Source organism: Nyctibius grandis, chromosome 6 (assembly GCF_013368605.1).
Source record: "Nyctibius grandis isolate bNycGra1 chromosome 6, bNycGra1.pri, whole genome shotgun sequence".
Classification (NCBI taxonomy): Eukaryota; Metazoa; Chordata; class Aves; order Nyctibiiformes; family Nyctibiidae; genus Nyctibius; species Nyctibius grandis.
The window spans coordinates 84,644,738-84,667,964 of record NC_090663.1 but is presented as its reverse complement, the minus strand read 5'-3'; the positions used below and the strand labels follow the sequence as shown (position 1 = coordinate 84,667,964).

General features: G+C 42.7%; 1 protein-coding gene across 1 annotated transcript in view; it reads left to right on the top strand.

The window, feature by feature from the left end:
* The first annotated feature begins 1,648 nt into the window (after positions 1 to 1,648).
* UGT8 (UDP glycosyltransferase 8) overlaps positions 1,649 to 23,227 on the top strand; it is a 40,971-nt gene continuing 19,392 nt past the window's right edge. The window contains exons 1-2 of the mRNA XM_068403464.1: positions 1,649 to 2,124; positions 17,579 to 18,402. Of these exons, the coding sequence (XP_068259565.1) occupies positions 17,581 to 18,402 (822 nt within the window). The 5' untranslated portion in view covers positions 1,649 to 2,124; positions 17,579 to 17,580. The remainder of the gene's footprint in view (positions 2,125 to 17,578; positions 18,403 to 23,227) is intronic.

Below are 23,227 nucleotides of genomic sequence, written 5' to 3'. Positions count from 1 at the left end.
GCTACTTTTCAGCATTGCTACTTCTACAGCAAGAACAGAAATTTACTTTGCCTGGAAATAACTAAAACTTTCCACACAATAATGGATCTGTATGCCTAATTCTGGGAGATTTAACTTCAGAACCTTATTTGTAGAAACTCAATACTTATCTTAAAGCCAAAGGCCACTATTAGCTTGTAGGATTTGAGTATCACCTGCTAAAGCCTAACACCTAATTTAACATCAACTAAATGTCAAATAGAGCATGAGATTTCAGAAACTTTAATGATTTGTTTCCTGTGTGAGAAACAGGAGAGCTTTTAAAAGGCTCTATAATGAATATCATGAGAAGTTCTATGTCCCAAATAAATAGGATTAATTTGAATGAAAGAAAAGTTTCATTTTCTTTTGCAAGCCGTCTTTACTAAAATGGAGATCAACTCAAAGCTTATGTTGTGTTCTTATGCATTTCATTAATTTATCATTCATATTTCATTAACTTTCTTGTTTTGCCTGATGAAACTCAAACCTTCCCTTTTATTAAAGGAGTAACTTCGTCTGTCAAATCAGAAAGACTGCCTAAAACTTCTTTTCCTTTAAAGTTCATTGCAAAAACTTCAGTGAAAGAAGCATTTACCTTGGTGGGTTCCTAAAACACTTTTGAACTTGTAACTTAAAGCAAGAGGGGGAAAAGTTTGGATTTTAACAAAGTGTGTGTCAGGTGGGGGGCAAATCTTGTTCTTTCAAAGAACTTTGTTGTCTGTCATCTGTGAAATTACACTTTGACAAGTGAATAACTACACTATACAACAAGTAAATAAAAAAAAAACAAACCCCCACACCCCCAAACCACACACACACAAAACTAATTAGAGAATTATAACAAGTGAATAATTACACTATACAACAAGTGAATAACAAAAAAACCCCAAACGCACACACCCCCAAACCACACGCACAAAACTAATTGGAGAATTAGCGTTTGTATTTAAATGCTGTCAGGTGAGAGCTTAGAAGACTATTGGTAAGTCTTTATTAGGTTGATGGAGGACAGAAGATATAGGAGCATTACATCCCTTTTAGCTAAGCTTCTCTAAGCAGGGACTAAACTGGCAGAGAGCTGAGCACCTTTTCCTTCACAAGAAGGAAATAAAGGACTATGTATCATTTGAGCAGCCAGGATTAATTAGACAATTGCTGTTAGTCCTAATGAAGGGGTGGGGGGGTGGGAAGGTAGGAAGGGCTTTGGAGTTTTTGAGTGGTTGTGTGTTTTGTTTTTAACCAGCTGGCAAAGATAAAGGAGGACCGACAGCGGGGCACAGCTCTCTCCAGATACCCTTCACAGTTAGGACAGGCAGAGATGGAGGTTCCCCCAGGGGTGCTGGCTTGTGCCTCCGAAACCCTCCACGCTTCACAGCCCGCACTTGCAGGCATGACCGGTGGCGAGCATGAGAGCAGCCTGTGGAGTTCCGAGGAGGCAGGACGGCGGCAGGCACCGGCGTTGGGCAGCACCTCGGCACGGAGCCCCGCGGGGCTAGGCCGCCCCCCGCCTGCCGCCACGCCCGGACTGATTGGCGGAGGACGGCCCCGGTCCCACCCGCCAGAGGCGGGCACAGGGGACCTGCCCCGCCGGGAGCTCCCCGCTGTCCTGGGCGCCGGGGCAGTGCATGGGGCGGGAGGGCGCCCGGGGATCCGGACGGCAGCTCTCGGCGCCGGTGAGGGGGAGCTTTTTCTCATCTCCGCGGGGGCGGACGGCAGCGCCGGTGTATGCGTCCGGCGGGCGGTGAGGTACCGGGGCGGCTGCGCGGCGGAGCGGAGCGGGGGCAGAGAAAAGTGATGAGAAGTTGAGGGAGGACGGAGCGAGGGTGCCCTTCTCCTCTCGTCGGCCCGCGCCGCAGGGGCAGCCCAGCCCCGCAGCAGGTGCAGCAGAGCCTGGGCGGAGGGGACAGGCGGGCCCAGCGGCTCCCGGTGCCGCAGCGGAGGGGCTCCGGCGGGAGCAGGGCCTCAGGCCGGGCCGGACGGAGCCGCGCAGACCCCGCTCGACTGAAGGAAAAGAGCGACCAGTGGAGCTCCGAGCGGCTCGCTCCGGTTTTCCGTTCGTTACCAGAGGCAGCGACGCGGAGAAACGGCGCTGAAGGGAGAGCGGTGAGGGAGCTCGGGAGTAACCCCCGGGGGCAGCGAGAAAGGGGGGTGGGGGGGAAGGAGGGAGGCTCTCGTTTTACCTTGCTGCTTTTTTAAGTTCTCCTTTTCCTCTTGCTTTCTTTCCTTCCTTCTCTCCCTCCCGTAACGCAAGAGGAAGCCCCGGGCGCCTTGCATCACCCCGCGGCGGAGGGTCTGGGGGAGAGGGTGCGGTGGGGCGGGGGGGGGGGGGGGGGGAGAGCCGTGGGCTGACTCGAAGCCGCAGAGGAACGGGAGGCCGTGGCGATGCGGTGTCCCTGAGCAACGGGAGGGGACGGTGTGACCTGGGAGCGTGTGCGGGAGCGCCGTGTCCTTGCGGGAGGTGCTGAGGGGCGGCATTTCTGGGCGCAAGAAAGGGACCCCCTCCCTTCCCGCCCTTTTCCTGAGGGGCGGCATTTCTGGGCGCAAAGAAGGGACCTTTTCTCTTCCCGACCTTACCCTGAGGTGAGCTTGGGCTGCTGCTGTGGGGAGAGGAGGGCGGCAGGCGGCGGGACGGTCCCTAGGAGAGGGTCTTTGTGCGCCAGGCACTGCACCTGTGTGGCACGGCCTCCCGCGGAGTCGGGCGGTCTCTCTGGCCGTTCGCCCTCCGTCAGGCGCCGCAGCGGGGAGAGGCGCCAGGTCACCCCGCGGCCGCGCTCGGAGGCCCGGCCGCGCACGGCAGGTGCCCGCGCTGCGCCCTCAGGAAGTTGAGCGCCGTGAGTCCGCGTGAGGAGAAGGAGGAAGAAGAGAGGGGGCCGCAGCGCTGCCGAGGGGAACGCGTACCCGTGCTGTGCCTCAGCGGAGGGCAGACGCTTGGAGAAGTTCGTGATTTGAAGCGAGCGGTGACAGTACGTGCCGGGAGGGTGATCGGTAGCCCGGGGGCCTGGGGGGGGGAGTGTGTTGGGGCCGGCGCTGCCGCAGGCCCCGGCGCGGGAAGGGGCGGGGGGGCCGCTGTGTTTGGGACAGCGGCTTTGGCTTAGTTGAGCCTTGCATTTCGCTTTTCCCGTTCTACATTAACTAATCGGAGCGGTTACTCGGCCCTTGGCATTACCATGAGGGGTTGTCACCGACAGCCATCCCAAAGTTAGGCAAGGTGGGCAGCCACCCTTGCTTGGGGATGCCTCGTAAATATCTTTATTACCCTGCTACAAACTTGAAGACGTGATGTGAGGGACCTCTGTGGGAGTGCTTGGCCTGGGACGCGTTTTGAGTGTGTTGCGCTTTCCGTGAATGTTAACTTGAGTTTCCATGGAAGCTGCCTTGCCTTTGGAGGAAGAACATGGCATAACTGCCTCCCCCGTGGGTTTAAAGGAAGGAAAATGGTTAAGCGTAGACTTTTAAGGGAATATGTCAATAAAGTTGCGGTATTTAAGCAGATATGAAATGGTAGCTTGTCTTTTATGACTTGTTTACATACTTGTTTTAGTACTAACTACTGAACAATAGGAAATCATTAGAAAATACGCAGCCTGTTTTGCATGCTCATCGGAGTTGCCTGGGGATGAACAGCAGTGGGTGACTTTAATAGTAGAGATCCTTGAAGGTCTTCCCCCTCTCAGCAAACACCTTGAAAGTAGTATTTTTATTTTTCATATTGTGACTAGGTGACAGTTTTGGGAATAATTCACATAATATCACTTGTTTATAGGCATTTATTCTAAAAATCATCTCAGTTACGTTTCCGATCTGAAGCTGTCTACCTGGCTCTCCAAGCAATTATCACACAAGGTCACTTAGGTATTTTAGCTGAGCTAGTTTTATAGCACCAACACAATGTAGTATGCAATTAACCTCTACTACAGTTTTCCTTTTTTTTTTTCTGTTGGTCATTGATCCAGGATGAACAGTGGATACTGCAGTGGCTGTGTTAACTAGTTTGTGCAAGGGTCTTATATTCTTTCTGATGGCTTTCATGGTATTGTGAAAATATTTGTTGAAATACAAGGAAATGAGTACTTGGCCTGAAATGCTTGCAATTTGTTTTTGGCTTTTGCATAACATTTGCCATTGACAGAAGCTCTTTACAGGAAGCAAGAAAAGAAAATGATTTGCTTTGTTATATGTGTTTAAGTATGTAGACTCTCAGGTGAGAATTGTGTTAAAGTATTTTGTAAATGCCCCTTACACTTTATATTCTCCAAGTGCTCTAAGCAGTTGGGTTGTTGTGAAGTAGGATTTGGATGGAGAAACCCATGGGACTAACCAGGGCTTGAGGAGAGGGCACCTGAGACAATCCCTGTATCCTCATTCTGCACAGGGTGGTGTCACCTGAGCTCTGTAAGAGTCCTCTCCTTGCCTGTGTGAGTGGAGAGCGGTGCAGCTCACTCCCTGAGGAAGTGATAACGAAGCAGTGGATTGGTTTTATATGCTGGTGGCAACTTCAGCTTAGTGAATGGCTACTAGCTGTTGTAGTTCGTTGGCAGTCTCTGCATTTACAGCTTGGGCTTGGTCTGTGATCAAGGCAGGACTCTCATGGCTCCATATTGGTACTGTGGTAAACTTAGCTGTTTTAGTTATTGTTTAGAGAAATTGAAGGTAGTCAGAACTACCATGATCATGAAATTTTAATGCTGTATTTATCATATCTAAAACACTTTAGTGGTTGTTATCCAAATCAACCATTTGCAATAACTGTGCTAGTCAGTTCAGTGGGAGGAACTGTATTGGGTTAGTAAATGAATGCTGGGGTGCTGTCGATCACACCAGTGTGGTCTAATCAGTTTGTGAAGCGAAAGTAAGAGAACCTGCCATAAATCTCTGCTGTGTATAATTTGCTACAGACTGACTTGGTTGATTTCTAGAAATGTTTTATTTCCAGGAATGGGAAAAAATCAAATTTATCAGTCTTCTGCATGTGGTAGGTGTGTTACTACATGTGCAGACATTGGGTGAGAAGGTACTGTGGTAAACCTCATCATCCATAAAGCAATGCCACTGAGCGTAACTTTGTGCATGGCTTTTTCTGCTCCTGCTGACTTTGTACAGAGGGTGTGTTTTGCTGCAACACTCCACCTACCACTTAAAAAATGTTTTGCAATTAATTATAATGACTGTAACAGCAATGCCTATCCTGACTTGATTGTTTTCTAGTTGACCTTCCTGAGCATGAACTACATTATTTCAGACTTTAACTGCTGAGTATTTTATTGCCCACACCTGCTTTTCTTTGTTTTCCACTTTGGGTTCTTTAAGGTGATTCTTTCCATGTCACTGTTTCAGTCAGATTGCTTCCTTTAGAGTAGCACCAAGAATTGATCTCAGTTTACTCCCATCTTGAGTCCCTTGTCAGTTAATTACTAGAAAAATCACACTACAGTATTAAAAGCTATTGAGATGTTTGTTGTAAGGTCATATTCAAGAGATGCTTGCTAAATGAAATACCTTTCCTCTCCAGATCCCAACTATTAACAGAAATGCTTTGATTTCTGTTTCAGTATTAGAGAGTGATATTTAGGAAGAGAACAGGCTTGTGTTTGAGAAATGCTGATACGTTAGAAGCTGTTGAAATCATTCATCTTCTTTTGTTGTGATTTTTATTCTTTGAAAAAATTTTGGCATGGATTTATCTTTTTTGTTGGTTTTAGAAAGCATCTTTGGGCTCAAAACTGACGTTCTGGTACAGCTCGAAGTGTTTGTGAATAGGCATTGTAGAGTGCTCGTCCTGTTTTCCAGGAAGTAAAATAAACTAGACCATTTAATACAATTCTCTGTCCTGAAACATGTGGTGGTTTTTCCATTATTTTTTTTTTCCCCAGGACAACTATGCTTGGAGTGAATTTCCAAGACCTGTGATGTAAGGTTTCTTGAACCCTTTGAAAAAATATTTCTAGTGTTTTATGACACTTAGGATGTATATATCTTAAATGCTCAGTGCGTGAGGTCCTGTTAATGCTCCTTGTAGGGAAGAAGTATTTAAATTGTCTGTAGTTTGGTAAAGAAAACCTCTTAGGATTTTATTACCACTACTTTTCATTGCAAGTCCTTGAAAATGTTTTTCTTCATAATGTTTTATCATCTAATAGAAGAATTTTCAGCTCTCCTTTTTGCTGTTACATAATCACACTGTGCTATTTTTGAATTATTTTTGTTTTGCTAATTACATGAAAGATTTTTGTGCTATAGTTCTTGACTTGGAGCCAGTGTTTTGGAGTAGTAGTGAGTCCTTTCTTTTGGAAGCTTTTGAAATTTTTAGGTTTTAATATGGAATTTCGTGTGTGTTCTTGATTCCTAAATATGGGAAGAGTTGGTGACTACCTGTGGTTTTATGGAGTAAGTTAAGTGCTTAGCTGTTAGAAACAGTACACCTCATTGACTATACCTGGGACTAAGGGACACTCATTATATCCTTGCTAAGTCTTGAACTCTTTGATCAGTAGATCCTTTTCCAGAAAAAGAATAGCTGCTAGCCCGGTTCAAAAAGATGTTTTAATATGGGAAGAAGGTAAATGGAAAAAAATACCACAAAACTTTGCATTTTTACGAACTGTAAATGTAACAGTTATGATTTAAGGGACTTGAAAGGCAGTGTAGATAACTGTTTTATAAATTACACAGTTTAGAGTTGCAAAAAGTAGTTATAACCTGATTTGTTATGACAATTTCTCCTTAGTACAGTTGTAATGCACATAATTTTGTTTGTAAAGGGAACAAGTATGGCTTTCTTTGCTCTATACTGTTCTTTCCTCCTATGAATGGATGAGCGACTTAAGACTATTTTCCCTTCCTACTCAATAACTGAAGGGAGAGTTAATGGGAAATCTTGGGTCAGCTTCAGATTCTGAACTGAGCCTTGATGCTCATCAAGAGTCTGAGGATTAAACTACATAGAAGAAAAGTCATTACATACAGTACTTTTATCCTTATTCTAGCAACCAAACTCTGCTAGGAGGTAGTTCAAAGCAGGCACTACATAACACAAATCTGAAAGCAAAAGACAATTTGCTTTAAAAAAAAAACCCCTACTTGTGAATTTCAGAACAGAACCTAGTGATGAACAGATGGAACAAGCTGAATGTTGTTGGAGTGTCTTGCTGCATAGTGTTGAGCAATTCAGTTAGTTTAATTGAGCTGAATGAGAGCAAAACATTATTACATCAAATATTTTAACTTTAAATAAAGTTGTATTTCCTATTGCAGAAACAAACCTGCTATAGTTTCCTTTGTGACTTTGTGGCTTGTTAAAATGTAGTTATTTGCTATAGGATGAAGTCAGAAACCGAACAAAGAGATTCATTCAGTGCTCCTCGGTGTCATGTGATGGCGTGACCGGGGAGAGCTTGTACCAAGCTGAAGCTGGCTGTAGTGAAAAATGAAGCATCCCCCCAAACAATTATTAAAGTTAAAATAAAAGCCCAGTTAAATGTGTTTAAGTCTGAAACTGACATTGTTTCAGATCCTGAGGCTCATTCATGAGGCAAATGCATGCTTGTGTGATGGTAGCCTATAACTACAGGCTGTGTTTGTTGCACCAACATGTTAGTCTTACCACAAAGTTGTGCTCTGCATTTTCTTTGAGCCCCTTCTTTGGAGAGTAATTTTATCAAAGGAGACTCTGTCACTGATGAAAGTGTTTAAAATCAGGCAGAGTTGGGTTTTTTCTTTTCCTTTTTGATACTTCATTTGGCCAGTATTTCAACCTGTCTTTTGATGCCAATGTGAAAGTGAAGTCTTGCTGGGCACCTTTGACCCCCTCAGTGGAGGCATCTTTGTCTCCATCAGCTGCTGTGGCACTTGTTCTGCCTGCTCTCTGCAGGTAGAAGGTTTTCTTCTTTGTCTTTCTGCTCTTAGTTCTGTAGCTCTTGACTGCGCAGCATGAAACATGTCGCAGTAAGGTATTCTGTTCCTGGGCATTTCTGGGCAGTGCAGTGTCACACGGCAGGAGCAGGGCCAGCAGTTTGACAGCCAGAAATAACAAACAGCACTGGTGTCTCTAAGAAATGTGGAGTAACCTGTTGACTTCTCGTAATACCCCCATGCCATGATGTCACATCATTATTTCTGGTTGCTTGCTCACTGGAGCAGGTTGAGAAATGTTGCTTTTGGATCTCGGTATTTGGAGGAAAGGTCTCCAGAAGTTGAGGGGACTCTGTCAAGTGACTTGTATGTTGGTGCCAAAATACTGCGGCTTCTGTGAATTCGCAGTACCTGTGAGGATGTAGTATAATTTGTCAGGAAACATTCTCACATAGTTTTAGATGAACTAGACAAATCTCTCCACAAGGAATATACATGTCCCACTTCCAAATAGATGGCTTTTTCACTGTGTAGCCAGCACTTACCTTTCCAAGGTGCTGGGAGTAGAGTAACTGTGGGCAGCAAGGAAAAGACCCGCATAATAAAGAGCACCAGCGCGGAGAAATCCGAGTCGCCTGCACAGTGAGTCAGGTTGCCTTCGGTTGAAGGTACATAGGTTTTGGAGCAGGCTTTTTGTTTCTCAGGTTTCTGCACTGTGCTTCCTTTTTGTCCTGAGGTCCAGGATGGCACGTCAGCTCCATCGCAACACCGTGCGTGTACATGGTCAGCTTTGCTCTGGCGCAGGGCCTGAAGTAATAAGCACAGCTCTACCTGAGCTGTCCTACTGATGTGTCTGCCCTGTCTTCCCCGCTGCTCCCAGTTCTGGGGATACAGTGTAGGTGCAGGGAGCCAGGAGCCTGTTCTGGCCTTGCTATACTGCTTTGGACCTTGGTAGGCAGCAGGAAGGGTGGGGTTTTTCTTCATGCAGCACTTCTAGGCCTGGCTAAGCCTTACAGAAGAATTTGCCATAGCACTCAGTTTTAACAAAACATTGACAGGTAGACTAGGATTTGCAAATGCCAATCCCCACTATGTAAGGTGAAATATTTACAGGTTATAAGGATCTTAAAACACCCCATTTGAATTGCCCAGTGTACAGCAGGACAAAAGAACTTGCTCTTCTTGTTCTTTTTATTTTCATTTGGGTTGTTAAAATATATTCTTGAGATATTTTGAATTGTTTTAACTAGCCTATCTGGCAGGTCTGCAAACATTAGAGTTTCATAGGGTGTAAAATCTTTATGGAACTTGCTTTCGTGCAGTTAGACTGAATCTTGAGAATGGATCCTGGTACAATAGTGACATTCAATAAAGTACATGTTTTAAACTGAATACTGTTTGCTCAATTCTAGTGCATAGAGTGTTAAGAAATATAAGTTGTGTGAAGGGGAATGAAAGGGAATCCTTTACTCTGGGGTAAATCTCCTCTTGACTGATGCTGTCAATACTGCAGTATTATCATCCCAAAGTATGTGGGCCTTGCTATGGTTTATAAGTGACTTTGTTTAAAAGATTGAATGTATTACTGTTAATAACTTTAGAGATCATCTATGAATAGATTCTAAATTTATACAATAATAAAGGCCATCTTTGCAAATATTTGATCACTTTAGATATAATTCATCTATTCAGAAGTTTAGGATTGTTTTCCATCACCATGAAGACTCATTTGAAGCTATTATTTCAGAAAGCCAGTGGAAAGTGCTAGCAAGAATGTTATACCTCGGTCACTTGCTAAAAATTATCTTAATAGGGCATTATGCCTTGCATGAGAGTTCTATTCCCATGTAACTACTTAAAGATCTACCTGCTATCATGTCTGTTGAAAATACTTTGTGTACTAACTGTAAAACCTTTATTTTGAAAGAGAATTACCTCTTCTACCTTGCTGCCTTTTGAGTGAGGATTTTAAAAATTGTTTATCCACAGCTCTCAAGTATAAAAACTTAGGTAAAATCCTTCAGTGTTTGATAAAATCTGCTACAAAAATATGAACGTGTTACTAAAAGGGATTTCATAAATTGCATATCCTTTTGTCTCCCTCTTAGTAACTCTCTGCTGTTTGCATAAGTGACAGTCTCTGACAGATGATTACAGAGACATCGGAATGCCTATAAATCTTCCTCTCATCTCTTGATGTTTTTGTACTCATTGAAACGGTTCAGTCATTGAATAGAAGGATGTAGTAGTTCAAGAAACTGTAAGCAAACAAATGCAAAAGCCTGCCCTTGTTTATGTGGACATGATTTCTTACTAATTGTTTCCACTAACTTCTTAATTTATTAATTTGGTTGAAATAGGAGCCTATAGTTACAAGCTAAATCTTACCACCTAAACCATTGCAACACAAAATAACAATCATAGCATGCGCTACCTCAGCAATTAGCAACAAGATAAGTGATAGAAAAAAATTAAGAATATAAATCCCAAGGTTGTGCAATACCTGTTATCAGAGTCTCTTCCTACATAAAAGAACGGCTTGCTGCTCCAAGGCTCTGTGTGTTCACATGTCTGATGCTTTCGTCTGTTTTACAGCACGTGGGTTGCTCAGTAGCAGCTGCTTCCTAATCTTAAAACTGCAGTTTGCTGCCTGAAGTCAGTTTATGGGCCTGATCTACTTTAATGCTGCTAAAGGATTATGGAGTAGTATTTCCTACAGAATGTGTACAGTACAGCAAGCAGTATTATAGGTTAAGAACATACTTTACAATTTCCAGCCTAAGAGGGTTTGGGAGTTAAGTTGTACTTTTAGCTTGAAGAACATGGTCTTTCTGTTGTCTGTTATGCCACTAATTAAAATCTTCCTGTGTCTGTGCCGCTTTGATCATCTTCCAAGATGTGCTGTTACACATAATTTGGTCAGTGTGTTTCCTCACATAGGTAGCATTTCCTTACTCTGGTGCTTGGCAAAAAAAATACTGATATGGACCGGTATTAAATCTGGAAGAAAAAGTTTTGAGAGGGACTTGAAAAATTGTTTGTATTGTTTCAGGAGGTGTCTTGGAGGATGTCACAAAGACATCTCTTCTCTGGTTACTCTTCCTCAATTTGAATCAATGCACTGCGTTCATGCTTGTGTATGTATATATTTTTGTCTTTACTATCAGTTGCTTGTATGTGGCTGAGACAACCGAGATTTGGTTTGGGTGCTTGTATTTTTATCACTGAATCATCCTGTAAGCAGTGTTGGAGAACCTTTTATTTGTCTTGGAATATTTTCTTCCTTTTTCAGCTTTATACTTAACTGTAAGTGCTTTTTGTTGGTCACTCATTGCTATCTTAGGCTTGATAAAATGCTTTGCTTACAGGGCCTTTGGTCATGCAACTAGCATTGGAGGGATTGGTTCTGTATTTGTTTAACTGAAATGTTTACAAGCCTGCAAATGTTGGATACCATGCTTTATCTATAAAACTGTTTAATAACAGCTAAAGCAAACAGATTTGCATGTAAAATAAGTTAATGTCAATGGGATTTTGAGTAGGCAGGGCACAACTGGGGCTTCGATAAATCAGGTAACACAGGTAGTGCACCAGGTAACAATCAGAGATCTGTGCTCATTTCTTTCTTCTCTTCAATGCTTCCTTTTTATTAAGAGTAGTAGTAAACCATAGCCAGCAGCTGCTTATGTGCTTTTCAGAGGGTGCTTGTAGTGCTCTCAGTAACGAGTTGTCTTTCAGTCACAACCTAGCTCAGCATTTTTCTTGCCATACTTTGAACCATGTCTATTTCAGCTACAATACATACTATCTTAAAAGAAATAAATGCGCTGTATTTGCTTACCTGTGGTTGAGTTTGAAGTGATGAAAGAAAAACAACCAGCTCTGCAGCAGCCTGGCCTGGAGCCTATGGTGGGCAGTTGCAGTATAAAAGATCCTCTCTCCCTATGTGGAAACTGCGTCAGATTTGCCACTTTTTAATTAGAAGTTTAGTTGCTGATAAAATATAGCTTTTTGTCCAAAAGTTTTCTGTTTTTCTGCCTCTTGTTCCAATTGGCTCAAGTCACTGATGTGAAATTTTGGAGAGTTAACAGTTCTAAAAGCAGGGTTTGTGTTCTAAAATACTGAGTTTTGTGTAGTGAACTGATAGTAAAGAGAGAGGGCAAGGTAAAGTAATAAATCTACATGTTACCAGAACTCTGGTGGCAGTTTGCAGGATGCACAGTTTGCTGAAATGCATACAAATCTCAAATTTCCCTCCTTCTTGATAATTATACTTCCATGATGCCCATCATTAGCTTTCCGTTTGGGCATAGTCGTTTCGGTGCTCATCAGCACCCATGCTTGGGTTTGTAGAGGTGGAAGTCTGGTTGGTAAGCCTGCTCTGTTTAATGTATACTGGTATCTGTTAAATTCTAATGAGTAATTTGAACTCTCTGGGTAAGGTGAGAGTGATCAGCAGCTAGAAATATTGCTGCTTTGCTGTCAGTACAGCACTGCTTTTTAATATGAAGGCCACCTTTTCTAGGCAGAGGTCCTGGTCTTCTGCCCAGACTTCACAGGTAAACTCACCAAACCTTAGCAAATCTAAAGAAAGGCCAGAAGGATGGGAAGAACTTGAAAAAGCTAATAGCATCACTGAACTCAAGCTCTGTAAAACTTCATTTGCTGCTTTAGAAGTCAGGAGTGTTACATGTTACTAGAGAATAAAAAAACTTTTTATACTGTTATAGTGTGTGTAAGTACTTTTTTGAGTAGTGATAAATATTCGTGTGGTTTGAATTCATGCTGTGCTGTATATAGAGGTGCTGAGAGCCTCTTTTGCTTCTAGAACTTGCTGCAGTGGAGGAAAACACAGGCAATGGTATTGCTGGCTTAAAAATGGTTATTTCTGTGAGAGTCAGAAATAGTAGGTAGGCAACCAGTGGTATAAAGCAGAAAAAAAAACCCTAACATGTCTGTAAGTTTTAATTACAAGTGATCAGCAGATTGTTAAGGATTGGCAGTAGATCTGATCTTCAGTATGTATTCCAGTACTGTAATTGACTGTTACATAAATTATTAGTTGGAGTTATTTTAAAGCCATTTTTAGGATTGAAATGTAACTGTAGTATTAGTTCAGTTTTATGATATTTAAACATCAAGGCTTTTCCATGTAATTTATATAAAGGTAAATGTCATTCATTTTCTTTCCACATTTCCCGGTTTTCAAGTATCAGGCTGTTGTGAGCAATGTGGGGAAAGGATCTTCCCCCTTATTTTTCCCTCTGGAAGTCGCCAATTTCTGTACAGTCGTGCTGCTTCTAGATCCTACTTGATCTTTCTGGGTGAATGGAAAAATACTTCTTTAAAAAAAAAAAGAACTCTTTTGGTCAGCTGAAAACATCACTAGCAGTCTTCTGTGCATGTGCTTGGCTTTCTGTAACACTTTAAAACTTGTATTTTCTCTTTCATTTGGAAAACACGCATGTAGGTCATTAACTAAGAGAAGCTGTTGGAATAGGTTTAATGTTTAACCTTTGGTATTTCTTTAATCTGTAACTACTTCTTGCTGCACTCCAATAGGTGAACTCTTTACAGACAACAGTTGGTTTTACTCATGTAAAGCCACTCTGTGTCTCATTTTTCTTTCATACCTGTTTTTGCTTTTAGGGCTTTTTGGCTGAAAATAGTAATGGCTTCAATTTGGTGATAGGTTTGTGGGGTGTTTCTTTTTTAAAATTTATTTTTAGAAAATTTGGATTTTTCTTTTCACCCTCATTATAAAAGGATGTTATGTACCAGCTCAGATAACAAAACCATCTTATTTAACAGAGGCAAATCCTGAGCAGCAGCACTTAGGATAGAGGTAGAAAACGGTTTTATATTAACTGTCTTGGAGAAACATGTCACCCTCTGGCTTTGGGTTTTCTTTCCTCTTTTCTGTCAGGACACTTGACAATTCTGTTTCATGCTCCTGGTATCTAGAAACAAGAAGCAGTTGCGTTGAACATTGAACCTTTCTATTTGTTTTGGCAAGTGATTTATTCTGGGAGTTCACCGGTGGAGTATCACTGGAAGTTAGTGGGAAGAGTCCCTGTGAAATGATGAGGTTTCAATTGCAGGTTCCTGCCAAAAGTTCAGTATGAGGTTAATGCCATTTTTCCCAGTAAAAATGTCATTTAATTGGCATATCTCTAATAGCATCATGTGTCTAATCTCTGTGGTGTGGCAGGTCCTGTACATATATTTTCCTGTCCCTGTGGAAGATCCTTGCATTGAAAAGGGGAATTACATAATACATTTTGGAGAAGTGATTATTTTTTACCAGTTCTGAAGATACTGCAAGCTACAGACTCCTGGGAAAGCATGTTGTGTCATCTCTTGATGCTGATACACCTCACAGGAGAAAAACTAATGTCTGGCAAATTGCTTGTAGTTACACTGACATATTTTCATGTTAGGTTGGTGGTGCTTTATAGTAGCTTCATAAAGAATAAAATAGCCAATGTGTTTCCCATTTAAAATGTTGCTTCTGGGTGAAAGTGTGGGGATAGGAAGTGATGGGGTGGCACTGGCATCATCCTGGGGAAGTACAGCTGTAGTTCCCATGGCTTTTGGTGGCATGTGTGTAACCCTGGCTGAGGAAAATACGCCTTAGGGCTAAGGATTGTATCTTCCTGCGCTGTGCTCCAGGCTTGTATCGGGTCAGGAGATCAAAGTACAGCCTGGCATGCATGCAGCTGGCAACCTGTTGGATCATGACTAGCCTTTAGGCTCCTGGTACATTTGGTTTATACTGCTGATAGAGAAGTTAACTGTTCCTGAGTTTCCCAATCTATGCCTCCATTCATGGCTCTAATGCTGCTATTGTTGACAGGAGCAGTAACTTAATACCGTGGGAATGCTTATAACATGGGGAGATGTAATCAATAACGTTTTTTTCCCAAGCTTGATTAATCACTTTTCTTGGATATTTCATTGACGAACCATTATTTACTTATTTGTTAAAACTACACTTACCTAAGGAGCGTTATCCTCCTGTGGGGTCCTGTTGAAGATAGCTGAGCACGGCTTGTTGGTACCAATATTGAATGCTACACCCAACCTGTGTACAGGAGCAAAGTGGGATGGTGAGCGGGGCTTGGTGCTGGCACATCCTTTGAATGGGAGCTCCTGGGAGAGCAGCTGAGCTCTGTGGGGTGCTGCAGTTTTCTAGAAAGCCTTCGATGAAAGCAGAGGCCTAAACTAAAAAGGCAGTTTAATACCTTAAACTCTCTGGTAGGTCAGGCTTTTGTGCTGGGAGGTAAGCTGTTTCTTGTGTAGTTACCAATGCTTTTTCCAGCTTTACTGGAGAGTGAATAGGATTGCTGTTTAGTTCGATTTAACTACTACTGTTTGCTGAGGAGGAGGTGTTTCAGGGTAATCTCCAGCACTCTGAGGCAGCTTGAAAAACAAATTGATCTTGCCTCATGTCAGACAGTGGTGCAGTATGGTGAAGATTTCATATGCTGCTGGTAATACTTGCAGCAAGTAATTTGCTCCCTCTTCCCCTGAAGTGTTCTCTTGGTAAAATTGAGCTTTGTGCCTGGAAACAGTGAAGCCTCCAGGTACTTCCCAGAACGCCTCGTCAGCCTGTGAATATGGTGGTGGTGTGGAGATCTCAATAAATTCTCTGTTTCAGTTGCTCATGATTTGCCCATGGGTACCGTAAGGTTTTGCTGTGCATCTTCATGTTCTGGGCTTTGTCTTTGGAAAGAAAAAAAAAAACCACACAAAAAAACCTCACAAAAAAAGTGCATCTGCCTGAATGAACTTTTTTTTCTGCACACACTACTGCTGGTCATAATAAATTTAAAATTGGTGGAGTTTTCTAAGTGCTGGTCAGTAATCCCCTAGGCAGTGGCTAACACTTTCTGAAGACAAGTGTGGAGGAGGCTTCAAATCCAGTAAGAAAACTTCTCATGTGACAAACTTGATTTAAATAGTCAATGTATGTCGTGGTGATTTTTCCAGCTTTACTTGGGCATGGTGCATGCTTATAAATGTTCCAAAGTCAAGCTACTTCCAGAAGCTGGAGTGGGAGAAAATTGGGGCATCTTTCAGAAAGCTCAATATTATATAGTAGCAATATGAGATGCTCTGTTGGTGAGCTGGTAACCCCCATAATATCAAAAGTGAAAAAAAAAGTCCTGAGAAATCTGTTCTAGGAGAGTTAAGATTACACTGTAAAGAGATAACAAGAATTGAGTAGCAGTGTTATCAGTTTCTGTTGTGCTTTTTTATAAAGGGCAGTGCAACAGACGCTGGTTTCCATGTGGATTGGTTTGGCATGAGAGAAGAGCAGACAGCTTGGTTTGGCTTGTGCTTGTTTCTCTGTCCTAGGAGGGTTAAAGTGACTGAGGAGCTTTCTGACATGCCCTCTCCATGCTTCTAATGCACTTTGATTTTTATCTGCTGCATACAGTGTTTTATAGGCTTTACTTGCCAAAACACAGCAGGGAAAAAAGTGTTTTTTCCCTTTTTTTCCAACAGCCTGCTGCTGTCAGGAACTGTGTGTGTTTACGATGGCAGTAGGGTTTTTAGCATAGGTTAGAGATGGTGCTTGAGTGTGCTCAAGGGCTGATTTAAGTAGGCTCAGAATCAAGTACTTCTAAATGTGCTTCAGTGGAAGCTGTGATGTTCACGTATGTAGTAACTCTTGTTATTTCACTTGTTCTCATACACTGTAATTTTTGAAAGCTCAAAGTAGTTCGTTGGTTCTTATTTGATGGTAGCATCTTCCTGCCAGATTTTGACTTTCCACCCCCACGTGTATGATCAGTGCTGATACTAAAGAAAAACATTGCATGAATGTATATGTCCTTTCAGGAGGGAAAAAAAACCACCACTTTATCTCTCTATTTCCATTGGCTTGTATGAAAAAAAAACAAAAGAAAATGTTATCCTTAAATCAGAAGAGAATTGCAACTTGGAGGACAGCTTGAAAGCTGTGGGTGACTATCAGACAAGACCTTGTGCTAGAAATGCTCCTAACCATGTTAACAGTAGTGTGAAGTGTGGTGCTCTCAAACTGCAGAATTAAAATGGACATATCGGAAGTTCCAGCTGAGGGGGCAAGATTGAATTGTATTTATAAAGGAGTCATCTTACATCTTATGCACTGAAAATCACCAGTGCATCCTTTGAGTCTCATTTGTGAATAAATACTGGATTGTAGCCTTTGGGTCTTTGAACTTATCTTTATTCACTTTAATATATTACAATGACAATAATACAGTTGTGCTTTTAAATGTCATCCCAGATGTAGCAGGGTCTAGATTTCAGAGCTGACTTCAAGATCTTACAGCTGTTAGATGACATAGGTAATTTGGAAGCAGTGCATGTGGTGTTGCTGTAGAGGGTACTGACCTCATTGTCTCAGTTGGTTTTCCTGCCATTTAATGCAGGTGCCATACTGGTGTCCGTGTTGGAAGAAGTCTCTTGTCTACCCTTAATGCCAGATCAAAAGGGAGAGGAGGGGAAAAGGCAGATCTTGCTGGAAACCGAGCACTACCAAATGCACTCTGAAGCCAAGTGACTCTCTTGTTCACTGTGACCACTGCAAAGATGTCTTTGAAATAGGGAGCTGTGATTAGCTTTCATGGGACAGCTGCATAATAACTTTTAAAAATTCCTAGGTAGCATACAAGCCTGTCTTCTGTTGATGTAATGCTTTTATTTCTCATTTCAGCTATGAAGCCGTACGCTCCAGCTTTCATTCTCCTGTGGAGTGCTCTTGGGATAGCGAGGGCTGCCAAAATCGTCGTCGTGCCGCCAATTATGTTTGAAAGCCATCTTTATATTTTCAAGACTCTGGCCTCAGCCTTGCATGACCAAGGTCACCAGACAGTGTTTCTCCTCTCTGAGGGCAGAGAGATTCCTCCATCTAATCACTATAGACTTCAGCGCTACCCAGGGATCTTTAACAGCAGCACATCGGATGATTTTCTCCAGTCCAAGATGAGGAGTATCTTCTCTGGGAGACTGACAGCCCTCGAACTGTTTGATATCCTGGACCACTATACCAAGAACTGCGACATGATTGTTGGCAACCGAAACCTCTTGCATGCCCTGAAACAGGAAAAATTTGACCTGCTCCTGGTAGATCCCAATGAGATGTGTGGATTTGTTATAGCTCATCTTTTAGGGGTTAAATACGCTGTCTTTTCCACTGGCCTCTGGTATCCAGCAGAAGTGGGTGCTCCAGCTCCATTGTCTTACGTTCCAGAATTTAACTCGCTGCTCACAGATCGCATGAACCTATTTGAGAGGATTAAAAATACCGTTGTTTATCTTATTTCAAGATTTGGAGTCAGTTTTTTGGTTCTGCCAAAGTACGAAAGGATAATGCAGAAATACAAGGTTCTGCCAGAACGGTCCATGTATGACTTGGTTCATGGATCCAGCCTGTGGATGCTTTGTACTGATGTAGCACTGGAGTTTCCAAGACCTACGCTACCCAACGTTGTTTATGTGGGAGGAATCCTAACCAAACCGGCCAGCCCTCTGCCAGAAGTAAGGTTTGCTGAGCTTTACAGTAATTTCTGTGGTATTTGCTTGACCTCATATGACTAGTGGTGGTTTTTAAGCAGTGAATTTCAAATGGGATCTAGTGCTTTTTGTTCTTGCTTGGTGAAATATACCCTTGAAGTCACTGGAAGTAGCTTGGGGTGGTGGTGAGGGGAACTGTCAGACACAAACTCATCAAAATGTGTCTTTTGTGGTTGCAGGAAGTATTTTGCTTTTGAGTAAGGTGCTTAATGGTACAGTAGAGGAAAAAACAGTGCATGCTATCTTGGAGATTACATCTGTAGCTTCTAACCAAGTATGGGTTAAAATGGGAAGAAGGGAGAATGGATGAATACTGCTTATGCTTAAGCCTGCTGATAGATTATACTCTCTAATTTCATGGTGTTAATATTTTTATGGAGAGTTTGCTTCCCTTGGTTTGATAGGTAAAAATGTCTTTAAAACTAGGTGTATGTAAGCACGAAGAAAGTGTGTATAGGCCAAGAAATGGAGATGATTTGAGTTGGCATAAATGGTATCACTGCTGTACTCCGATACGAATTTTTACTGTACACTTACTGGCCATCAGGTACTGAACTTCAGACTGAAATAATGCTAGTGACTGGATTGTTTCCGGAAATCCTGGCTGCACAGATTAATAATTAAGTTTGATTACTTCAGTGTACCATGTAATCTTTGATATGTGATATCTAAGAATGCCTCTGTTCAGCAGCACAATGTGTGTGAAAGGCAGAAGAAAATTTCACAGAAAACCATGTAATTTACCTGTCTATTTATGTATACATAAACAAATAGGTCTTGAATTGGAGATGATTATTAATGGATGCTTCTGGCTGGGTGATAAATAGGTAGGTAGACTTGCAGTGCTCGACAGTTTGCTTCTAAAAATGCCTTGTCCAGCCTTTGCTTTTTGCGTGAAAAGGCCAGGCCCACTTTTCATCTATTTTAGCCTGAAAATTGGTTGTGGAAGGCTGGGGTGTGGGTGGTGTTTTTCCAGTTTTTTTGTGCTGTTGGTAGTGTCTTGACTTAGCAGTACCTTTTTTCACCAACTCAGAAAACATCAGACAATTCGCTGATTTGGGCTGCAGGATGTGGAGGGCTGAGCCACTTCCCTCATCTCTTTTCCTCCCCTGCTCAACTTTGAAGTGCATCTGAGCTGAATGAGAGCAGGCACTTGCATTGCACTCTGAACATGCTAGTGGTTATATGCCAACATATGCTGTTGTCTGTTCTCCAAGGTGTCATCAGAGATGACCATAACAGTGCTGGTTTTAACTGGTTCTTCCTGTGTGTACGTTAATGTTTAGAAAGTGTCAGGCTGCACAGATACCCTGAGAAAGCAGACCAAAGGTAGCCCTGGGCTGTCTGAACAAAGTTCAGCCGCATTCTCTCCAGGGAAACCTTGCTGGCTGGATTAGGTTTCAGCTCTTCATTTCTCAAACTGATATCTTCTTCTGTAAGAAGAAAAATGTCTTTGCACGATAAATTTGGGCACTATGTCAACATTGTCTATTTTTTGTCTCTCTAGATTGGTCTTTAGGATAAAAAAATTAACTGTCTTCAAAAGCAGATAGTTCCTTTGCTATAAAATGGAGTGGAAGAGAATGAAAGGAGCACTTTTCTTTCAGTGTTTTGCTATAGGGATGTGTATGTATAGATGTATAGAGATATATTTGTGCACATCTATATAAATATATATTTGGAGCCTTTTGAGGATATACTTCTGTGTACTTTCTAAATTTACTCTGGAACCACAGTTGTTAACCTGTTACAATATCTTACAATGCAAGAAGGTGGAACAGTAAGTAAAGTGTTTAATAGAACTAGACTGACAGTGACCTTGAAATAGACCTGTGGGTAGAGGACATGCTGGCAAATATTTATTACAGTGGGGGGGAAAAAAAACCCTGTAGTTATTTGTGAAGAGAGACATTATTTACCTTATCTTCGGTTTTATTGGGCAATTCATTCCTACAATGTTCTAAGGATGGGATTTGATTGAATGCAAGAGACAAAGTGTGTGCATCTTTTATCATATAGTTTGTCCATGCCTAAGCTGTTATGCATAATCCACTGTGGTATGTAGTATAGGTAAATTATTGGGCAATCAGTTTGTTTTACTGAACAGTTAGATAAGATTCATAACTGTCACTCTATTCTGGCAGATTAAAATTAGATAGCTAGTGCTGTGACCGTTTTCAGCTATCGCTGCATCTCTAAGGCAGGAGCCTTTGCCAGTTTATTTTCTGCAGATTTTAGCCTCGTGGGTTAAGGTAAGTCAGAAGCAGAGCTGGCTCGTGTTTCTGTGCTGGACTGGAAATGGTGATGCTTCAGGAAGAGTCTCGTAAATAAAAGCGATGTTCAGGAAAGAGAGGCATGCGGTGAGAGAACAGCTTTAGTAGGCAAATTTAAACTGCTATTACAAGCTGTTCAGGTCTCTTGCATTCTACAAGAGTGCTTATAAGTAGCCTGGTCCACTTTTTTTGGTAGAGAAATATTAGGAAAGAAAATCTGTGTTGTTTTTTCAAATCCAAAATACCTGCTCAACACAAAATACACAGGCACCTCAGCAGTGGTGCTGCTGTCTCATCAGCAGAGTTTGTTCATTATTTTGGGGGGGGCTGGGGCGGGGGGTGTGTGTGTGAGCAAGTAGTTTGTTTTACTAAATCAGAATTCCTACATTTAACTAAAAAGCTCTAGTTTTCTACTAATAAGTAACATCTTAAAAAGAAAAGGCAGAGAGTAATAATTAAACAAAGAGGAGACAAAGGTCAAGGCCTTGTAAACTGTTTGGGGATGGCTGTTTAATTTTAGGGGATGTGGTAGCTCTGTTTTGTGGTTGCTCAGTCTGCAGCTGTGTTTTCCTTAAACTTTCTTTAAAGAAAAGTTTGAAAAAACACAGCTTTAAAGGTAGCACATAGCAGTGTCATGTAACAGTGTGTGTGTGAGGGGAAACAAATGTGACTCTTGCTTTGGTCTGTCCCGTTTACATTAATATTTTGCTTCAAGGCAATGGAAGGGTTTTGTAAATCCCCCAGTCATTCCCACTTACTGCTTGTGGGTTCCCTTTGTAGAGTATTTTTGGTGCAGGTAAACTAGATTTATTTCACCTGAGAAACCAAATGCTTGCTGGTGCCTGATAGGAGCCATAAGGGTCTGTAGCAGCAGTTGATGTTTTGGAGGGCTCTAAGGGATGTGCTTTGTGGGGGGATGCTCAGATGGGGCATCCCCCCAATAGATGTAGCTGAAATGGAGCCACTGGAGCGTGCACAGTGTATATGCAGAGCCCCTGCTGCGCTGGTGCTGTGCTCAGGTGGGGCCAGGCTGCAGTCCCTGTAGGGATGGTATGTGAGCTGAGCATCTTGCATGTCACCTGTGAAGGGAACTGGCCTTACCGAGGTGTATCCTTACTGCCTGGCACAGATCAGAAACCAGCAGTGGCTGATCATGCAGTTACCTCATGTGGCAGGTGTGATTTTCAGCTGCTGAGCTCCACAGCAATCATACTGCAGTGCGCAGCGCCAGGCTGTGGCATGCAAAGTGCAAATGTGTCTCCAGGTTGCAGCCTGCCCGGGTGCCTCGGGAAGTGTCTGCTGGGCTCCCATCCTCCTTTTTGCTCTCGTGCTGAGGCAGTGCCCCGATGTCGATCCGTGCTTGGCACGGTCGCTGTGATCAGCGTGCTGAGGAGCGGGAGCCAAGAGCCAGCAAGGAGAGCAGCGGGTCCTTTGGAGGTCACCCCTCTGCCAGTCTCCTTGTGGTGCCTTGCGGCATGGCACGGGCAGCCGGGAGCTTTCTCCTCGGCATAGCAGGGTCAGGCTTGCCCTTTACAGAGAGGCAGTATGTCAGGCAGTTACTGAAATTCCCCATGATGGCAGATTTCCTCCTGTGCTCTTCTGATCCCTGTGGCAGGTGGATGGAGCTGGGCATAACTCGTGTCACTGTTTCATTATGGTGGGAGGGCTGATGGTTGCTTCGCAAAGCTCAGCGTAGGCAATGGACACTGCACAGTTATCTTCTGTGGTAGCTAGTATGCTATTTTATCTGGTTAAAGTGCATGGTTTTAGAAGGTGCTTCTTGCATGAATAGTGTGCTCTGTAAAAGACAAGGAGAGGGTTAATATTGCTGCACCCATTACCTGTAAGTGAACAAAATCTTACATGCATGTGGGAAAGGGTCCAGGGTTTGTGTAGTGAACTCCAAAAAGAGTGTATTTTGAATTGCATAGAGGACAGTGCGAGCAGAATCAGCCTTAAAAGATCAAAAGCTAGAGACAGACTGAATATCAAGTTTTTAAGGTCATTGCTGACTTAAACTATTAAGTGTATGGTGTTACCTGGCAGTATTTTCCAGATAACTGGCAGTGGCCATGAGGAAAGTAAAAGGCTCCTCTGCCTCTTACTGCACTTCTCCAGAGGGATCTTGCAAAGCTGAATGAAGCTGGATTTTTAAAGTAACACACATCTTTAGAAACAATGGGGAAACCTCTGCTATGGCATTTATATCTTGTGACTAGTTTGATATGTAGTTAGGCATTAATCAGCCTGATATGATATGTCCTTGAGTCAGGGTAGAAACCCAACGGGTGCTCCAAGCAGCAGCCTGGGGAAATACCGGATCCCTGGTGAGGAGGGGGCAGAGGGCACTGGGAATGAGCAGGTGTCCTTGCTGCAAGAAAAGCAGCTGAATGGTGTTTCAAAAGGACACCTTTCCATCAACTCCATGATGTAGGTGCATTTGGACATGGGCTGGATGCTGCAGTTTGGCTATGGTTGTACTTGAGTTAATCTGTGTCAGTGTTTACCAAAAAACC